At 44.9% G+C, this 16,108-nt stretch overlaps 1 protein-coding gene across 1 annotated transcript in view; it reads right to left on the bottom strand.

Annotated features, from left to right (window-relative positions):
• Positions 1-16,108, bottom strand: part of LOC310857790 (A disintegrin and metalloproteinase with thrombospondin motifs 20) — a 156,209-nt gene that overhangs the window by 71,901 nt on the left and 68,200 nt on the right. The window contains 7 exon segments of the mRNA XM_083763675.1: positions 327-456; positions 2,439-2,543; positions 2,549-2,604; positions 5,975-5,998; positions 6,001-6,069; positions 14,263-14,380; positions 14,763-14,899. Of these exon segments, the coding sequence (XP_083619801.1) occupies positions 327-456; positions 2,439-2,543; positions 2,549-2,604; positions 5,975-5,998; positions 6,001-6,069; positions 14,263-14,380; positions 14,763-14,899 (639 nt within the window).

Genomic DNA, 16,108 nt, shown 5'->3' with positions numbered 1-16,108 from the left:
CAGTGTTGATTTTGTCGACTAATACTGACGAAAAATGTTTGTCGACTACCACTGATGAAAACTAAATGGAAACTACATTAAAAACTAAGCTATGATGACTAAAAGTAAGAGAGAATATATTGACTTTCGTCAACAAATAAAAACTAGTCTAAAATGTTAGGAAGGGACTAGTGCACAAAAGATCCAGTAAGACACAAGTCATTTTACACTTGCTTGCATGCTGAAAATAGCCGATCTACAAGCACACAACGTTTTAGTTTTATTCCAAAGACTATGACTAAAACTAAAATCTAAAATGTGCTGCCAAAAACAACACTGGGTCTTACCCTGACACATGCGGCTGCACTCCATCCAGGAGCCTGAGGGGTCCCACACAAACTGTTCCCTGTGCTCCTCGATGGGGATGTTGAAGGAGTAGCGTACGTCCGGGTTGTACAGGTTCCCCACACACAACACCTGCATGGGAGAGAGGAACCATAGAGTAAAAAAAAGTAACCCGGAGCGATAGCCCCCACCCCCTGCTATTCATTTCAGTGGAAGTTGCTCAATGGCGTTTTGAAGCACCCGGAAGAACGGTCTACTTCCGCATTCGATCACCACATTGGTGGTCAAACGCGGAAGTGCAACCGAGTGCTCAATGTTAAAGTATTTTCAAATACCGGATACATACAAACAGGATACAGGATAAACACATGAAAAAGGAAGGGATGACACAAATGATTAGCAGAGAACATTGAAATTGAAACACTGTCAAATGTAAGCTTCTCCCCAGACTCCCTCCTGATGGAACTGGCAACCCACCTGAAAATGTATTTCCTGTTTATTAAAGAGCTGGAGAGACAGGGAGACCCGTGTTATTCAACAAAAAACTGATACAGAAATGATTACTATCACAATATAGAGCTTTTAGCAAGAAACCTTTTGTTTTAGCCGAAACAATATCACTTACACTATCATTAATGCAAACAGAGATGGTATTACTTCTAAAATATAACAAAGGCAGAAAATGTAGCATGATTTCTCACCTGGCAGGTGATGAAAGAAATCATATTAAAGACAGTGAACAATAGAGCACCTTATAGACAAACTGACACCTTGGCTGCACATTTTATAGATAGCTTCATGTAGGGGAGAGAAGCCACGGTTGTAACATGTCATGGTTGTAACATGCACGTTATCTCTTGATTGGTCAACGCCATCATAACATCATCATGTCAGTATATGTACAGCAATGTACTCTACGTGCCCAGGAAGTTTCAAGTGTTTTCTGTCATCCTAGTGGAAGTTATGAGGTTCTGTGGTCTACAAATCTTTTCTTTGATGTTGATAAGCTAAAATCGACATGGATGTCTGCATGCTTATGTTCATTAGTTTGCATCGTTTTTGACACTATGCACGTTAGTTCTGTCATATCAACATTATATGGATTATTTACATATTTGAGATATTGGCCAATATTATGTCAGCTGTCTTTCAATTACAGAGTGTATTCTAAATCAGTTTAGGGTTGTATAACATTGTACAGCTCAACGCCCAAACTGGTACACCCGGTAATATTTAATAATTCCCTTATGTTTGATACATTTTCATTACATCATCCATGGTATGAAAACAAAGTTAAAGAGTTGCTTCAATGAAATATAATTGATTTAAGCTGAAAACGATACGTTTAATGGCATTTTTTTGCGTTGTTACATTTATGGCGCATGCCGTTACAATTAATCCCATATGCGCAACACTGGAACAGTGTCCACTTTCGGTTTAATAACTCCCGACCTGTTTCATCAATTGAAAAACTTGAAATGGTTTATGATAGCAGGTAGGTCCTTTGCCTGAAAATATTATGTAGATAAAAGGATCTCTGAGTAAAAGAGTGAAACTTGCAAAATGTTACAACCATGGCGGCTCTCCCCTACTTGTTTGACAGCACTTTCGTTGTTAATTTGTTTACACATTAGGCTCTTAGATAGTTACACGAGTTAATTGATGTAGAACAGCTTCCCTCCCAATAACGAGTTACACAAGTTACGTTTTCATTGTTTAATTCACGTTTTAATACGTTTTAAGACTTTTAAGAGGGTTTCCATCGGACAGAGTGGACGCGTTCGGATGACGTCACTGGAAATCAACAGACCCCCCCTGTTGAGACCGCCTGTTGCATTAATGTCTCACTAGACATGTTGAGGGGCAGGTGCTCAAGTGAAAGAAGTGGACACCTTGTGTTGCATGTGGAACCGCCGGCTGCTTTAATAGTGTGTGACATTTATAGATTTTGGGGCATAAATAATATATTAGACGCTTTTAATCCAGAATTGATTGAGCTTTTAAAAAGGCACATTGCTGTCCAGATGGCAAAAGGGCAGACACGTGGTGTCTTTCTGTGCACAGCCCTGCATTGATGAGGAGGAACAGAACATCTGACGCATGCCTCTCTTTACCTGCAGTACGATCTCCTCGTCGATGCGGTCGGTGCAGTTGATGCGCTCCTCCTTGGTGTCGGAGCCGCTGTACTCGATGACCGTTCCCTTGAAGGTGATCTCTCTTTGAACATGGCCACCACGAAGTTCCCGTTCAGCAGGGAGTTGGACTGGCTGTCAGCCAACGCTGCGCGGGAAACAACAACCGGAGAGGAATGGTAAGAAACCGCAGAAATACCACAAAGCCCTCCTGAACAACAGAAAAGATGTGAGAATGTATTGAACCCTAGCATGTCCCTATTCTGACATGTGTTATAATAGGCGCCCATTCGGTACAAAAATAGGTGAACACATTCAATAAATACAAGCTCATATTGCCACAATACGGAGCATTGTGAGCTTGTAGATCAATTATTTTCCCCGCAGAAATTTGGTGGAGATGGAAACGAGGAGTGGACCAGGCAAATAGCCAGGAATTAGCACTAAATCGTTTCCCAAAATGTGTTGACAGCTTCCCTAATCCCGCTGAAGAAGCAAAAACCTTCTGCAACCTTCAGCAACAGAATAAACTCTCCCAGGGAGCACCGGACCTGGTCCTAGCCGCGGGCACCAACAAGTGGTACGGCGCTGGGATCGAGCACAGTGCCCTGGGCGACCTCGGTCAACTAAGTATATTGGCTTTAAGTTGTTAAAGAAGCATTAATTTTAGAAGTCGATATGTATTAGTCCAAGCTATAGAATATCGTTCCTGTCAGGCAGAAACCTCTTATCTCCCTGTTTTAACTGTTGTAGCAGATCTATATAAAGCTCGAAACGGGGCACGTTTTGAATCCTGAAAAGTAACAGCTTTGGACATATGAGGTTTCCACCCGACAGAGATGATAAAATATATATAGTAAACAGTGATCCAATTTCAACCTATTGTTCTGGAAAGCCCACAGTTTTTAAGGAGGAGGAGGCGCGTGCACGCACCCGCACGCACGCATGCGCGTAGTGTGTGTGTGTATGTGTGATGAAACACTGGTGGCACCAAATTGCAATTATTTGCAGTTAGACTGCGTGACTCCCCTGCTTAGTGCTTGACATTACAGTGCAAACAGAGGAACTCCACTGGCTGCAAATACAAATAAGTATATAAACATGCTGACACAATAGACGCATGTAAGCAAACACACACACAGACACCCACGCACGCACACGTGAGCTTGAAGATTTTTTCACTATACTTTCACTATTGTCTGGTTAAGTAGGGCAGTGGTTTTCAACGAGTGGTCCGGGGACCACCAGTGGTCCTTGAGGGGGTCCCCCTCAAGCTAAATGATGGAGAGTTGGTTGGGGTGCAGCACAAGTGAGACTTCAAGGCAGAAACACATCACTCTTCCATGGGCTATACTGCTATAGTAAGGCTATGAAGCAATTTAGCACTGGGCATAACGGGCAACGGATAAGGGACCACTAGCATGTCTGAGAGGTCATTTGATCGTTTTTTGAGATTTAGAAGTTTATTATTATATCATCTCAGAAATGTTTGACATCTGAAACATTTTCTAAATATGAATTTAAGCACATGCTACTTGTGTCTCATTTTACTTCAGTCATGCTAGTGTTAAAGGCAATGGCATGTGGCACGGCGATTGGTTTAATTATTCTAACACCCAAACCACACCTATGCATAATGTAACGGGTAACGGAGGTGTTCTAGGGACCTTCCCCACTGCTAAATCCTCAAATAATGTATTTAGAATGATCGAACGAAAATGGAGCCTGTGGAGGTCCGTGGCTCATATGCCGAATAAATAAAGGGCCTTGAAATGAAAAGGGTTGAAAACCACTGAAGTAGGGCATTCTTTATGGAAAAGAACATTTGAAACATGGAGATGCAAGGTATCTTCCCGACAGCCACGAGTCCATAAGCATGCTGACACAATGGACGTAACGCATGTATTGTAAGTATGCACACAGCACAGGCTCGCATCACACACACACATACTGTACGTGCACGCTCACACACTCACTGGCACAGCGAACAGGCCAACTATAGCACCCTTTTCCAGCCCCCCCCCCACAAAAAAAGCAGAGTTCTTAGAAAATATGCAGTTAATTACAACGTCAGAGCTCCATGTTGAAACAATGTGTGTGATTAACTCTCTAGACACAACTTTGTTTACATTCAAGTCAGCACACCGCGAATCATCTTCAACCCCTCCACTGCCTGTGTGGCTGTGTGTGTGTGTGTGTGTGTGTGTGTGTGAGTGTGTGTGTGTCAGAGGCATGACGAGGTTCTGATTGCCGTCACTGACGCCTTGGCAGTACATGGCGAGTACAAGCAGTGGAGTGGGCACCACTACACTACACTACACACACACACACACACACACATGCGTGCGTGCGTGGATTATGCGAGCACCCATGCACATACACAGCGCGCATCCACCTATAAACATAACGCACATACATGCAAGTATGTGCTTGCAGTATAAAAATTCATGCACACTTCCACACGCCCACAGTGTGACAACAGTGCACAAATGGTAAAATACAGAAACACACAAGAACATACTTGTTAACACACACACACACACACACACACACAGACACACACACCGGTGGGTCCATCTCCATGTACTTTCATGTGGGCTGGCTCCACATGCCTCTAATTAGGCCGTAGCGCTGCCTCATTCATCTTGCTGTGGGACTGACAGTACGTTTGCTTTCCTAACACAGCAGCCTCGTCTGACGCCCACCCGCCCTTCTCTCCAACGTTTCCCGCAGCACGTGCACACACACACACACACACTCTCTCTCTCTCTCTCTCTCTCTCTCTCTCTCTCTCTCTCTCTCTCTCTCTCTCTCTCTCTCTCTCTCTCTCTCTCTCTCTCTCTCTCTCTCTCTCTCTCTCTCTCTCTCTCTCTCTCTCTCTCTCTCTCTCTCTCTCTCTCTCTCTCTCTCTCTCTCTCTCTCTCTCTCTCTCTCTCTCTCTCTCTCTCTCTCTCTCTCTCTCTCTCTCTCTCTCTCTCTCTCTCCTCTCTCTCTTCTCCCTCTCTCTCTCTCTCTCTCTCTCTCTCTCTCTCTCTCTCTCTCTCTCTCTCTCTCTCTCTCTCTCTCTCTCTCTCCTCTCTCTCTCTCTCTGAACCGGTACAAATGTAACTGGCGGTCTAGCTGGCACCGGCTCAGGTTTTAACGCTAAATACACATTTTATTTGGTGTTGTGCAAAAAATTGCAAATAATAGCCGATCTACGAAAGCTCAAAATTCATGGTGATGTGACATGTTCTTGTAGATCGCCGACATTAGCTTTTTCTTTTTTTTTTTCACTCCACAAATTTGAAACAGTTGAACCAAATTACATTCATGAGCACCGCTCTACAAAAGCTCAACTATTTTTTTACTTGTGGCGGCATAAGGCCGCCACAAGTAAAACACTGTAAAACACTGGAACACCCCGAGTGCTCCGCCCCAAAATGTGACACTCACACACACAGACGGACGGACGCGGACGGACGTGTGCACACGCACACGGACGCAGATGTGCAGGGCACTATTCATGCAGCACTTACCAAGGTAGTTATCGTCCTCCGGCTTCCAGAGTAGCTGACCTGTTTGATATCGATGTTGGTGGCCCCCGCCGGGATGCGAACCACCGTGTTGTAACCTGGGGAGAGGGACAGAGACAGACAGATGGACAGACAGACAGACAGACGGGACAGAGACAGACGGACAGGTCAGAGACAGAGGGACAGAAAATGGGAGAAAGACGGAACTTCACAGAGACGGCAAAATAAACAAAGTAAAAAAAAAAATCATGAAGAATTTGAAATATGGAGATACAAGGTTTCTTCTCCGACAGGGACAGCGATAATAGCTTCAATGTGCAAAACCGCAGTCAGTACCCAGTCAGGGAAGTCCGGTTGTAGCCTTTAGGGATTTGAATGTCACACATGGGAAAATAAAGAAAAAGAACCCCCCCCCGCCAAAAAAAAAAGCGTTGTAACTTGTAGCCCTCTCGAATAACCTGCAAAGAAGGCCTTGTTTTACTCTTAAGAGGCCCACCCGTCAAATGATATGTAATTATTCCCCTCGACCTGCCTTTGGCCTATAATTACTGCACTGGGTCTGCTGTCCTATGATAAACTGACACGGGGGGAGGGCGAGAGAGAGAAACAGGAGAGAGACAGAGGTGTGTGTGTGTGAGGGGGGGGCATGTAGGATGTTGAGACACGGAAATGGAGATGGCGTTTAGAAGGAGGCTATAGGAAGAGGAGTGGAAGGGGTCATTTCTGCCCCCTCCCCTGATGTCCTTCGGTTATAGGGATTAGGATGATGCCCAGAAAGCATTGCGATTTCAACTGCAACAGCTCCAGCAGAGAGCTCCAGACTTCCCTCTCCAAAGCAACTTTAGTAACTTCATCCTGGGGGATCCCAAGGTGTTCCAAGGTCAGTTTGCAGATATAATCCTCACCTGATCCTTGGTCTGCCCGGGGATCTCCTTCCAGTGGGACGTGCAACGAGGACTTCCCTAGGGAGACGCTCGGAACCACCTAAGCTGGCTCCTTTCCAAGCGAAGAAGCAGCGGGTCTACTCTGAGTCTCTCACATAACTGAACTTCTCGCCCTATACAGTATCTCTAAGGGAGATGTCAGCCAACCGTCTGAGGAAACTCATTTTGTCCGCTTGTATCCGCGACCTTATTCTTTCGTACATGACCCATACTTCATGAACATAGGTGATAGTACAAACGAAGATTTCTCGGTAGACGGAGAGCTTTACCTTCTGGCTCAGCTCTCTTTTCGTCACAACAGTGCGGTACAGCGACTGCAATACCGCCCCTGCTGCTCCCATTCTCTGGCTGATCTCCTGCTCCGTCCTCCCCTCACCCGTGAACAAGACCCCAAAATACTTAAACTCCTTCACCTGGGGCAAAGTATCATTCCCAACTTTGACTGCACACTTATTATTATTATTATTATTCCTTTGTTAAAAGTATAACGTGTTAAACAGTTCTATATTTTGCGCTATGGCGTGTTTGTTCTGTAACAGGAGTCTCCGATTCTCTCCTGCTCTTTAGTAAACTGAAAATGCACTTTCAGCTCGGGATACCGATTTTATCCGACCAGGAGAGAGAACAAAATACAGATTAAATAAGTCAAATTGGAAGTGATGGCACTATAAGAAAAGGGGCGGACAAAAATGGAACCATGAACACTAACATTTTGAAGATGATAAAATGGGTATTCTCCTGATTGGCTGAAATTTGTCATTTATTTTCCTGGTGGAAAAAGCAGAGTAGAGGTGGGAGGGGATAGGGAGTAGAGATAAGGTCCAGCAAGGACATCAATCATGTGTGTTACGTTTATGTATGGAGAAAACATCTGTGCGTTCTGAAGTTCTGGGAGAGCTGAGTGACTATAGTTAGTAACCACTTAAACCCTCTTAGTGAAAAATTGGCCTCATGATGGCGCTCTAACAGGCAGATGTGGAAAATGAAGGGCAAAGGTTTTTCCTTGGCCTCTAGGGAGTGCATACACAGTTGTACACAGTACAGTGCAGTTATAGGTGAAATCATGAATAGGCCTGTTATAGCGCCACCATGAGGCTGATTTGAATTATTTTTAAGTGGCATTTCTTCCTCTGCCATAGTGGGAATGTGCATGCATAATTTCACAGAAATTGCACACTGTGTTCAAGATTTGAGGAATTTTGTTAAAAATGGAACAATCCTGCAAAGGTTAGCCAATTGGGATGGAATATGGGAAAGCGGACAGATCCATGTTGATCAGAGGACTATGGAGATAGTGTATACTGATTTGTGTGATAAAATGTGTACGTGTAATGTACAGAAATGTGTTTTGCCAAAATCGAGAGAGGGAAGAGATTGGCGTGGAAAGGATGTTCAGTCTGTCAGTGTGTGAGCCACTCGGGGGCAGCAGCACTTATGAAGTTTTGATTTTGCATCAGCCAATGGCAGTTCAATGGCAGCACACACATACACACTTGCAAGCGCAAAAGCATGCATGTATGCATGCACGCACGCACCCATCCGCCCACACCCACCCATAAATTTCATTTGGAGTAACTTTACACGACCCACAAGTCAACCGCAATCAACCAAAAACTACAGAACATGTCCGAAAGCATAATCGTCTGTCGGGTGGAAACCTCATGTCCAAAACTGTCACTTTCCAGGATTCAAAATGACAAAATAGCAGATCTACAACCTCGAAACGTGCCGCGAAAAATATCTGCTACTTTTGATTAGATTTTTTACGCTGTAGTATGATCAAGTAATTAAAAAAACAAAACAAACATAAAAATATGGAAGTTTCTGCCCCGATAGCAACGATATTCTACACTGTCTATATTAAGACATGACCGAGTTATTCCTCACGAGTCTGAGAAACACACAGTCCTGTTCACTTGCTGTGGGACTATAAAAGCCACCACTGCATGTCTCTAGTGTGCTGCTTTATTTTTTTTCTTCTCCATGTCAAATCAGCCACTAAACCAGTGCGGACAGGATAAGCACATAAGTACACAGGGACGTATGAACTGTGGAAACCACCGACACGATCACCACCCCCCCCCCCCCCCCCTCCATGGGGAAGCCACACTGTCTCTCCACAGGAACAGAGCCAGGGCCCCCCCTGCATGGTGTAGCCCAGGCTTAGTCGCTGACCACACACACACACACACACACACACACACACACACACACACACACACACACACACACACACACACACACACACACACAGCCACCACTGATGAATGAAAAGCAAACTAACTACTTGGGGAATGGGTGGGGGGGGAAACAAAATACATATACACTGTTTCCAGTCTAGGATTGCTGAGGTTTACCTCAAGAAGGCTCAACTCCACCACTGGGAGGGGGAGGGGGGGTTACACTTGGAGCCACTACAGTAGTGAGTATAGCTTACCCTAGCGGAGGCCCTGCTAGCATGGTGATTGACTTCATAGCGATAAACAAGGTCCATCTGTGTCACAGAGCCCGACTGATGCCAGATCTTTGGGAACGATGTCGATCTATCTTGATGTGACAGTCCTAGACTAAGTGGTTTCTCAAACTTTTATATTTCAAGGACCCTGTGGCAACGGGGTAAAGTCTCACCTTTTATTATTTAAGTTGTAAATCATGTTTGACATGAGTTACTACAGTGCTTCCTACTGTGCTGACCAGTGGGGAAGGACCCGATTGTAGCATGAGGCTGCCTTTTATAGTGCCTGACTCCATTGTAGGGAGCATGCTCATTGCTCAGTCCATCCCCACTGGATCAGACCAGCTGTAGGTTTTTGTAAATATGTGAATTATTGTGGATAATGTGTAATGATTTAAATGTGAATTATACAAGGGTTAAATGTGATTATGTGTTAAAGTAGTTATCGTCTCTGGACATGGGGCTGTTATAAATAATTGTGGAATCAATTAGGGTTGGTATGCTTAGGGTTGGGCCTATACTAGCCTATATTTAAGAAGGGGGACCTGCCACTGTTCGGCAGTCGATGTAGGGCTGTAGACCAGGAGGGCCAACCTATTCAGCCATTGTAAATAGTGTGTTGTACGGTTTTTGGGACACCATTTTTGCCACTTCTGGACACTTGAAAGGTGAATGAATAAAACAGTTTTTTTTGCTTAAGAGGACTCTGGCTTGCTATTTTGAGTATCCTGCTAATTTGAACATTTTTTAGGTTTTGAGAACTGTGTCACGTGCCTTTTGAGCACATACTACCCTCACTCAAGGTCCATTTGGGACTCCCCCTCAAAGAACCAGTGCCGGCTCCAGAAAATCGTGACTGGGGGGACTATGGGCGGGCTGGCTATTTAGAGGGATGGGGCTAATGAATGTGGGTTTATTGCGAACGCAGTGAGCCACTTACTATGAGACCCTGCTGCTCATGTCTGTGTGTCTGTCCCGCTGTGACACCACCCGCCCGCCACCAGAGGGCGCAGCTGTAGCACACACACACACACACACACACACACACACACACACACGGGCGCAGCTGTAGCACACACACACACACACACAGGGCGCAGCTGTAGCACACACACACACACACACACACACACACACACACACACACACACACACAACCACACACACACACACACACACACAACCACACACACACGAGCTGCGTTCGCTTCCCGCGTTTGCGCGTCTTACTTGTATATAGAAGTCAGTCAATTGGGCTTGTGGGGAGGGGGGCTTAGGGGGGGCTAAGCCTCCACCAGAGGGGGCCAAAGTCCCCATAGCCGTCCCTGCAAAGAACCCTGAGCATCCCTAAAGACAGTGGTTCTCCCTTTGAAAACCACTGTCCTAGACCACCGATTCACCAATGCTTTGGCTGATATTTTAACAATTGACAATTTTCATAATACAACAGGTCGTTTCGAGGAAGCAATCTGATTGGTTGAAGTAGCCATCTAACCGTGCTTAATGCCTGCTTTTCTCCCAGAGCGGAGCAGACTTAGTTACCAGTTAGGGTAACTGTTGCATTATCGCAATATTACACTCCATGGCCGTACTTTACAGTCATTAATGGCACTTAAAATAGCTTAAATTTCGGCTTTAGCAGACTCTCTTATCCAGAGTGACTTACAATAAGCAAGGTAAACCCATCAAACGCAGAGACACAGGGCCCTGTCTTATACATTAAGCCTAATCTTATTAGGCCTTATTTTGAAAACATTTACAAATAGAGAAAATAACCTGGCATACCGGTACCCTGTGTGTGTGTGTGTGTGTGTGTGTGTGTGTGTGTGTGTGTGTGTGTGTGTGTGTGTGTGTGTGTGTGTGTGTGTGTGTGTGTGTGTGTGTGTGTGTGTGTGTGTGTGTGTGTGTGTGTGTGTGTGTGTGTGTGTGTGTGTGTGTGCCACAATGCGACACACTGTGAGCTTGTAGATCTGCTACTTTCACTATTTTAATTCAAATTAAATAACAATTAAAGGAACAGTTTGCTTGGTCATACAAGGGTTTTTCCAGCCGACACCAACAATGACAAATGCGCTATCATTTTGTCCTATGTGCTCCATAAACCACATAGGAGAGTGTTTGTGTTGTTCCGTCTCATTTACTTCAGGGGTAAAACCCCGCTCTTTATTTTGATGCTAACCCTAGTGCGCGAGTAAGCTAGAAAGTAAACCAAATTAGAGACAGATCTACACAGAATCAAGTGAGAACACTTATTTGTTATCACTCGGAGAGCTCCCAGCGCAGTAACCAGGGATTTACTGAGTCTTGTACAACTGTTTACAATGGCCAGTTAATTGGCTGGTTTCACTGGGGGAGGATTTAGAGACACAGGTTTTCAAAGTGGGGTCGGCGGCCCCCAGCGGGGGACACAAGGGGGGTGGGGGGAGAGGGGGGGTGGTTGGAAAGGAGAGGGGGGTGGACACACATAACAACTGCATAGATATATTACAGTACACAATTCCAATGAAATCAATGATGATGATTTTTGTCAATTTTACATTTTCAAAATTCTTCCAACGCAGATCTACAAGCTAACAGTGCGTTGAAATGTTACATATTGTGAGCTTAATTGTGGATTGGCAGTTTTTTCATTTGTATTGTATTGTATTGTATTTTTCTTTTCTTTTTTTTGCCATTTCACAATAGGCTTATGAGTCTATGAGCTATGGCTATTTGTGAGTCCTTGACATGGAAACCCTGTATTCAGATGATAGTGTGGCTGTGGGGAGAGAGAAAGAAAGAGAGAGAGAGAGAGAGAGAGAGAGAGAGAGAGAGAGAGAGAGAACGAGAGGAGAAAAACAGACCAAACAGACAGAAACTGCGTTTCCAACGGACATACGGATGATGGAAGCGAGATTAGAAACTAAGTTTCTAACAGTTAGAAACTGCGCAACAGGGAAATGTTGACAGAGGAGAAGGCAAAGATAGATGGAGCAGACAGATAGAGCCAGAGCCAGTTGAAAGATAAACCGTTGAAAAAGAGAAACAGACACTAAGTGCAAAGATATGAAGACTAGAGGCCACGGAGAGCTGGAAGCAGAGAGGGCTATCCTGCTTGCACTGGGCTCCGCTCCCACTCAACGTTCTCTCTCATTAGCCAAAGCCAGTTTCTCTGGACTGGGGTCAGTGGCTGTTCAACATAATGCAGTCCTCTCCTCAACGCCCCTCTTGCCAAAGCCAAGGAAACGAAGCCGTACAGCATTTCGTTGCTGTTGGGCAGAAACCTCTTATCTCCATACTGTATATTAAAGTATTAGTTTTTTCTTTAAATTAATGTCCTACTTGATTATACAGTGTCACACAAGATAATCAAAAGTAGCAGATCAAGAATCTCGCTTTGAGCTGGTTGGTCATTGAATTTGATCCTGAACTTATTGCCGCTATTGCCAAAACGTCAACATAAAATCTGCACACCAGAATGATGCTCCCCTTGCGCGTAATGTTTAACGTTTGGAGCCGGGAGGCTCTTCCTCAGACCAATTAAGTCTGAGGATGTTGTAATGTAATGCCATATACACATACTGTATTACTGTAGATACAAGAGTGTCGCACAAGAATAGCAGATCTACAAGCTGACAACGCCTCGGGATGCGAGGGGTTGTGAGCTTGTAGCCAGGCTTTTTTCACTATTTTATTATTATTATCTTTTAAATAATAATAAAAAAGGAACTGTTTTGGACTTACAAGGTTTACACCCGACGCTACGCTAATACCTTCATCGACTCAGACTCAAAGAGGATTGGAGGCACAATGGACCGCTGGCACATGAAGCGACAGCGTACTAAAGTGGAGGGGTTTAGAAGACGGGGCCGACAATGATGTCAGCTCTGTCACTTTGCTCCCTGGAAAGAGCTGAAGAGCGGGGAGTGGAGCGGAGTGTTTGCAGGTTTCTAGGGAAGACACACTTTCCGTGCGTCCTTAATTTGGCAGAGGCACTCATGTTGCTGAAGGCTGTGGGGCTTATTGCATTTTAAATGCATCCCAACATGACTTCTTCAAGCCCTATTTTTGTTCATCACTATAGGGTTGGCATCCAGAACCGGAGGAACCAGATCCAGCAATGCGAGGAACCCGAATTGGTTCCATCACATTTGGAACCGGATCACACTGTTAAAGCTGGCATGTGAAGTGGACTTCACGTCTGCTGTACCAGGGGTTCTCAACCTGTGGGTCACCAATTTATTTTGCGCCCCCCCCCCCCCCCCCCCAAAAAAAAAGAAAAGAAAAAGAAAGAATAAAAACTTTTTTTTTGTAACTGAATGGCTGGAAAATGGAAATTAAGAGCTTACATAGTACACATATAGTGCATACATAAACTTTCCTTATTGATTATATCTGGTTTCCGTAATTATTTATGATGTATTTTCGCTATTATTATTGTAGCGGTCAATTCGTATAGGGGGTGGAGAGGAGAGGAGTCGCGAGACACGGCCAAAGCCTTTCCGGGGGTCCCCAGCCAAACACGTTGAGAACCCTGGCCTGTGCTATACAATTACAATACCGGCGGTTCTCAAACTTTTTTTAAATTTCAAGAACCACCATAACTCTGACACACACCAATGGACTCGTCCATGGACTTGTCCATTTGGTTGCAGAGGGAATCGATAAGGAACCGGAATCATACAAAATCGTAAAAGGATCCAAAGTTCCAAACCCTACATTAGACAATGTCCCAAATGTCAGCTTTGCAGCGCAATCCCTGAAATCTTCATTAGCTGCTGCATGTGTGCTCACTGCTTACTGCGTATCGCATGTGTCTCAGCCCTCAAAAGCTGTTGACATACAGTATGTGTACACCGTCTCTGTATGCAGTGAGCTACATTCTGTGTAACCTAAGCGAGGGAAGACCTTACCATACTCTGCGTCATTGAAGGTCCCTGCCAAGGTCTTACACGAGGAGTTGTCCCCGCCGCACACGCCACACTTGTCATTCCTGGCCTTGGAGTTGAGAACGTGGTCGCAGCCGGCCTGCTGCATATTCACAGACATGGAGAAAGTTGCGATATGGATTTTGTCCAGTGTATATTCAAATATACACTGGACAATATACATAACAAATGTGTACAATATATATATGTATTCCTCTTTGTTTTGTATTTGTTGTTGAGAATACTGAATGTATTATTGTGCACATTTGTTATGCTACGTTGATGTGATTTGAATACATAGGACCACGATAGAAACAAATTCCTACAGGACTGGTTTGAGCTATGCTTTTAGTCATAGTGTCATAGTGTACACAAGGTACAATAACACTAACAGTATTTAACCAACCAATCAATCATTCATTTCAAATGTTTTCAAATGAATCTACAGTTGATTGAGTGTGTGTTTGTTGTGTGTCTATAGATACCCGACAAAGGCCTTGAACACAGATGTCGTAGGTGTCTGGGCCACACGGCGTGCCGTCGATGACGCGGTCCTTCAGCTGGTAGTAGGCCATGGTACCCACAACCCGACAGAAGAGCTTACATCGATCCTTCATTAGAACTGCACGGGAAACGGAAACAAACGGGAAACAGAGCAGAAAAACTGAATCAAAGCTCACAAGAGTGACCATATATGGTCACGCCTTGTGACATCATGCCTCCATATATAGTCACGCCTCGTGACATCACGCCTCGTGACATCATGCCTCGTGACACGTCACGCCACCATATATGGCCATCTCCATACATGAAGATCACGACACTGACCTCATCTAACCCTGGATAGCCATACATGGAGAAGACTGGATCATTACCTAGATCTGCATATATGGAGCTGGCCAGCAACTCTATATATGACCTCAAACCACAAACGCTTAGATCTCCATATATGGAGCTGACCTGTTCTGACATTCCATATGTTGATCCCACCCCACCCGTCCTTCCTGTTCTGACATTCCATATGTTGATCTGACCTCATCAAACCCTGTACACCCAAGACACGCTCCATACAGTATATGGCCAGTACAGAATTCTTTCCATATGTTGATCTGACCCCCCCATGCCAAAGCGCCAGCACTCGCCCAGCAGTCTGCCGTCTGCTGCCACCCAGGCGGATGCGTGCACGCGTTCTCGCCCTCAGGACATCTTACTGGTAAATAATAAGAGAGGGGAGTATTCAACCTATAGTCTTTACTTGGCTCTGGCATAGTGGAAAAGAAAACGACCGCAAATGTATTTACATTTTTTGGCAGAGCTAGATTAGCCCAAATTATATCAGTTATTTGGAGAAATCACTCTCTATTTGACAGGGCACTGATGCCGGCGTGCTGTCTTGTTTGCTTGTACAGCATGAAACTGGATGAATGAATGGTTCACAGAGGGACGAATGGCACGCTGCTGCCGCTCGGCCAGAATCTCGTGGTCTTTGCCAGATGGCAATCTGCAGTGTAGCTCTAAGCAAACCATCCCAGTAAGGAATGGGATACTTTGTAGAGCAGGGCGCTCGGCCAGCCCAGGGGACTGATATGTGTGGGTGGGGCCGCATGCTCTCTGCAGACACCCCCCCCCCCCCAACCCCTATCATGGCCATGACTCAGTGAAATAAATAGCTTCTGTCAAACAACATCCCATTCCCACGTCGAAGGGGAAGATAATTTGTCAAAGCTGGACAAAAATGTAGGAACGTTTGAATGGGGAGACCTTTATAGTTTCATCTTGTGTCTTTACATTGATGATAATGAGCCATTTGGCGCAATTGTGCATTCCTTTT

This window comes from Protomyctophum parallelum, assembly GCF_964188405.1.
Source record: "Protomyctophum parallelum genome assembly, chromosome: 4".
Classification (NCBI taxonomy): domain Eukaryota; kingdom Metazoa; phylum Chordata; class Actinopteri; order Myctophiformes; family Myctophidae; genus Protomyctophum; species Protomyctophum parallelum.
This window is presented reverse-complemented; position numbering and strand designations above follow the sequence as displayed.